General features: G+C 39.9%; 1 protein-coding gene across 2 annotated transcripts in view; it reads right to left on the bottom strand.

Annotated features, from left to right (window-relative positions):
- LOC106874623 (thioredoxin domain-containing protein) overlaps nt 1-4,742 on the bottom strand; it is a 17,444-nt gene that overhangs the window by 10,419 nt on the left and 2,283 nt on the right. Inside the window, exons 2-3 of one of the 2 annotated variants that reach the window (XM_014922415.2) lie at nt 1,576-1,656; nt 331-438 (exon numbers count right to left, since the gene is read on the bottom strand). In XM_014922415.2, coding sequence (XP_014777901.1) covers nt 331-438; nt 1,576-1,656 — 189 coding nt within the window. The remainder of the gene's footprint in view (nt 1-330; nt 439-1,575; nt 1,657-4,742) is intronic. The other variant, XM_014922416.2, reaches the window with a different exon arrangement.

The raw sequence follows: 4,742 nt of genomic DNA on the forward strand, positions 1-4,742 counted from the left end.
TGAAAGAAGCCCATCGTATATATATATATGTATATGTATAAATATGTTTGTGTGTCTGTGTTTGTCCCCCCCAACATCGCTTGACAACCGATGCTGTTGAGTTTACGTCCCCGTAACTTAGCGGTTCAACAAAAGAGACCGATAGAATAAGTACTAGGCTTCCAAAGAATAAGTCCTGGGGTCGATTTCCTCGACTAAAAGGCGGTGCTCCAGCATAGCCGCAGTCAAATGACTGAAACAAGTAAAAGAGTAAAAAGAGTAAATCAACAACGCCAAACAAAGAGTTGTATAAACAACAGTGCCAAGCACCTTCTACCTGTTGTTACCTACCATCATATACTATGGGAGACTTCTGTCTGAAGAACACTAACGCTGGTATTACCTTCACACCATATTTGTCACCGAATGTTTGACTTTGCAGTTTTCCATAGCGACAGTCTGGAAGCAGAAGGAGAGATAAAAGTGAGAAACTTACAAACAGGTTTTGTTGGTTGTGTAATGTTAGCTTTTATGTATAACAGAGCATACACAATTTGAAAGAAACAAATGCATATAACAGGAGGGCAAATACATGTAAAAGTAGTGTGGAGCAAATGAGAAGACAGCATCAGTCGAAACATGTGATAAGGTAATAAAGGGCGGCGAACTGGCAGAAAGACTAACACGCCGGGTGAAATGCTTGGTGGTATTTCGTCTGCCGCTGCGTTCTGAGTTCAAATTCCGCCAAGGTCGACTTTGCCTTTCATCCTTTCGGGGTCGATAGATTAAGTACCAGTTACGCACTGGAGTCGATGTAATCGACTTAATCGCTTTGTCTGTCCTTGTTTGTCTCCTCTATGTTTAGCCCCTTGTGGGCAATAAAGAAATAAGTATTTCATCTGCCGCTATGTTCTGAGTTCAAATTCCGCCAAGGTCGACTTTGCCTTTCATCCTTTCGGGGTTGATTAAATAAGTACCAGTTACACACTGGTGTCGATATAATCGACTTAATCCGTTTGTCTGTCCTTGTTTGTCCCCTCTGTGTGTAGTCCCTAGTGGGCAGTGAAGAAATAAGAAACATGTGATACATCATCATCATCATCATTGTTTAATGTCTATTTTCCATGCTGGAGTGGGTTGGATGGTTTGACAGCAGCTGGTCAGCCAGAGAGCTGCACCAAGCATATCAATATATATGTGTGTGTGTGTGTGTAGGCACAGGTGTGGCTGTGCTTCTCAACCATATGGCCCAGAGTTCAATCCCACTGCATGGCACCTTGCACAAATGTCTTCTACTATAGCCTCAGGCAGACCAAAGCCTTGTGAGTGGATTTGGTAGATAGAAACTGAAAGACACACACAAATAAATATATGTGTGTGTATGTGTGTCTTTGTTTGTCCCCCACTGTCACTTGACAACCGGTGTTAGAGTGTTTACATCCATGTAACTTAGCAGTTTGGCAAAAGATGCCGACAGAATAAGTACCAGGCTTTAAAAAACAAGTCCTGGGGTTGATTTGTTCGACCAAAACCCTTCAAGGCAGTGGAGACAAGAAGATCTGGTAATAGTTAAAGAACAAAAATGCTCAAAGTTACCTTCCAGGAAAGTCAAATCAGCCTTAAGTAATTTTTGCATTTCAAACAAAGCAGAATGGTACTCAGCATTTATTTCATCATCTGTGAGAAAAAAAACAACCAAAAAACAAAAAAAAAATCATTTAAGAAGAATTGGCAGATAATAATGAATGGCTAAAGCAGAGGTTCTCAACCAGGGTCCATATAAGATTTTAAAGTTAAAAATTTATCTGCAATAAATTGGTTATACTTCTACAATATACAAAATATTCTAACAGTTTTTTATACATAATAATTAACAAAGAGGTAAAGATCCCCTTCGGTCATGACTGACTGTGGGATTGCATTAGAAAGTCCCCCCTCCAAGGCACAAGTCTGGGCAAGGTTGTTTATGGAAGACCAGCAGTCACCCATGCATACCAGCCTCTCTTCTCCATGCCACCGATGTTATCGAAGGCAAAAATAAAGACTGATACAGTTTGGTACCAGTAATGTTGCAACTCATTTCTACAGCTGAGTGAACTGGAGCAACATGAAAAATAAAGTGTCTTGCTCAAGAACACAACACACAGCCCAGTTCAGAAATTGAACTAACTACCTCATGATTCAGTCTGTACTGAACAAAATGCCTTGCAAACTTTAGCCCAGTGTTTTTCAACCATTTTTAACGTCGGGACCCCTTTGATCCCTATTTTATTCTACTTGACCCCCCATAGCCATTCAATGTTTTTAAATATCCTATTATATTCTTAATAGTTAAATATCATGTGAAGGTGCATGGTTCAGTGGTTATTCTTAGCCTTTACCAATCTTGCACATCTTCCATAAAGTCTACTTTCTCTGTTAATGTTCCTGTGATTCCACTGAGCTTCTTATGAGTCCACAGTTTGCACCAGACACACCACATGGAATTTCTTTCAACACTTTCTCCCATATATTTTTAACCTAATTTTTGACAGAAAAGGGTTCCTTATACATGTTAAAATACAGTAATTATTGCACTTGAGGAAATATTGTGCCATAGTGAGAGGGGTGAAGGACATATGGGTGCTACAAAGATGAGCTTTTCTTCAACACCTTCTCTACATATAGAACAGGACCATTTTCATGACAGGCTTAGTGGTTTGCCTTATTTTCTTGCTTACAATAACTTTGGTTTTTACTAAGATAACTTTCAGATCCTTTGATTCCAGGTTTCACTACGTAACCTGAAATTTCTTTTTTAATTGTACTACAGATTCAGCTATAAGAACAAAGTTATCAGCATAGAGGGGCTCCCATAGACAACCAGTTTTAAACTCCTTTGTTATGGCCTGGAGGACAATGATAAACAGAAAGGTATTGGGAGCTGAGTCCAGGAGAAATTCTACCTGCATGCTAGTTTGTTGTGTAGTCATTGCTAATTCCCTCCTTACTGACCACATCCCTGCATATGGCTCAGACAGCTCTTACCAGCCATAGATCTATTTCTAGCTCTTGCAGTGTCCACCAGATCAAGGAGCAAGGGGCCTTGTCGAAGGCTTTCTCCAGGATGATGGAAGCTAAATATAGTGGCTAAATATTTCTGAAGTTACTTTACTAGGAAGACATCGTGAGTAGTGTCTCCCTGGCACAGAAACCAAACTGCATCTCACCTAAGTTAATTCTCTTCTTAATTAATTGAGCTATAACTCCAGCAATTTACTATCTCTGTAATTACTTCTTTCTAAGGCATCTTTTTCACTCTTGTAGCAGTTGACTATAATGCTGTTACACCAGTCATTGTGTATGATGCCTTCCAGCACAACTATATGGGTGTCTAGGCTCTATCCCATTCCAGGAGATACTTTAAGCATCTTAGTGGATATTCATGATGGATCAGGGGTTTTCCTGGTTTTACATCCTTAATTTTACATCCTCAAACAGCAGAACATTGGCAAACCTCTCCCTTTCTGCTTCTCCCCTCGTTAACTATATCTGTCACCTAGTTGGTCTTCTAGCCACCAGGTATAATTCCTGGTTGCTCCAATCCTTCCACACCTACCAAGCTTGTTTCTTCATGTCACCCTTGCCCAGGCTGGAACTTTGCACCAGCTACAAATTTGGTCTGTAGTTCTCAATAGGTTGTCCCACAGGAACTTCCATTTGTCCACTATGTATGTTACATGTCTTTGTCTCCACCTCTTTTTCTTAAATGCTCCAAATAAGATTTTCAAAATCTCTGACTGTTAGATGGATCTTTAATCTTCCTTTTTTAGACTAGTTTATGTTTCTGGGTGCTTCTAGCCCCCAAGTCTCAAATTATTAATCACTAATCTATGTTGGGTAGAAAATTTTTCAGTAGGAAGGAACTTACCATTCACAACCACCTTTGTCTACCTGTTTTTTGATGAGAATTTAGTCAATCTAGCTCACTCTGTACTTCATTTAATATCAGCAGCTTGTCAACAAGGATCTGAGTCCACACAGTATCAACGTATGATACAACACATGTAAATCTACATAGCTGACACACAAACATAGCAAATTTAACTATTTCTCAGTAGACTGAGAAAATGATGAATGTACTCAACCAATTTTTGAGACTTATTGGACTCTCATCAGAGAGATTTGACCATTCTCAGAGAAACAAGCAGTCAAACTATTTGTATACTCAACAAATTAATAAATCCAGTCGCTACAGAGAACTGGGAGCTAGTGAATTGCATACCATGGGTGTTTAACACTTTATTTATTATCACACCCACTCAATCAAGGGGTCTTTATTGAGTAAATTGGTGACCCCCACTAGTGCTGATGTCATGCAAAAAGCACCCAGTAAAATGGAGGTCCCTCGGAAAAGTATTGATCCCAAAAAACATGCCAACACAGACGTTGGAGCTAAACAGAATATTTCAGTGCATCAAACTATCCAAAACACTGCTAACATGGAAGTCAGATGTTCAATGATGATAACAGTGATGATGATGATGATGTTTGTATGTATCTAAATATATATATATACACACACACACACACACATACAACTCTCTCTCTCTCGTTGCCAGTACCGCCTGACTGGCCTTCGTGCGGGTGACACATAAAAGCACCAACTACACTTTCTGCGTGGTTGGCGTTAGGAAGGGCATCCAGCTGTAGAAACACTGCCAAATCGGATTGGAGCCTGGTGTTGCCATCCGATTTCACCAGTCCTCAGTCAAATCGTCCAA

The sequence above is a fragment of the Octopus bimaculoides genome, chromosome 23, assembly GCF_001194135.2.
Source record: "Octopus bimaculoides isolate UCB-OBI-ISO-001 chromosome 23, ASM119413v2, whole genome shotgun sequence".
Classification (NCBI taxonomy): Eukaryota; Metazoa; Mollusca; class Cephalopoda; order Octopoda; family Octopodidae; genus Octopus; species Octopus bimaculoides.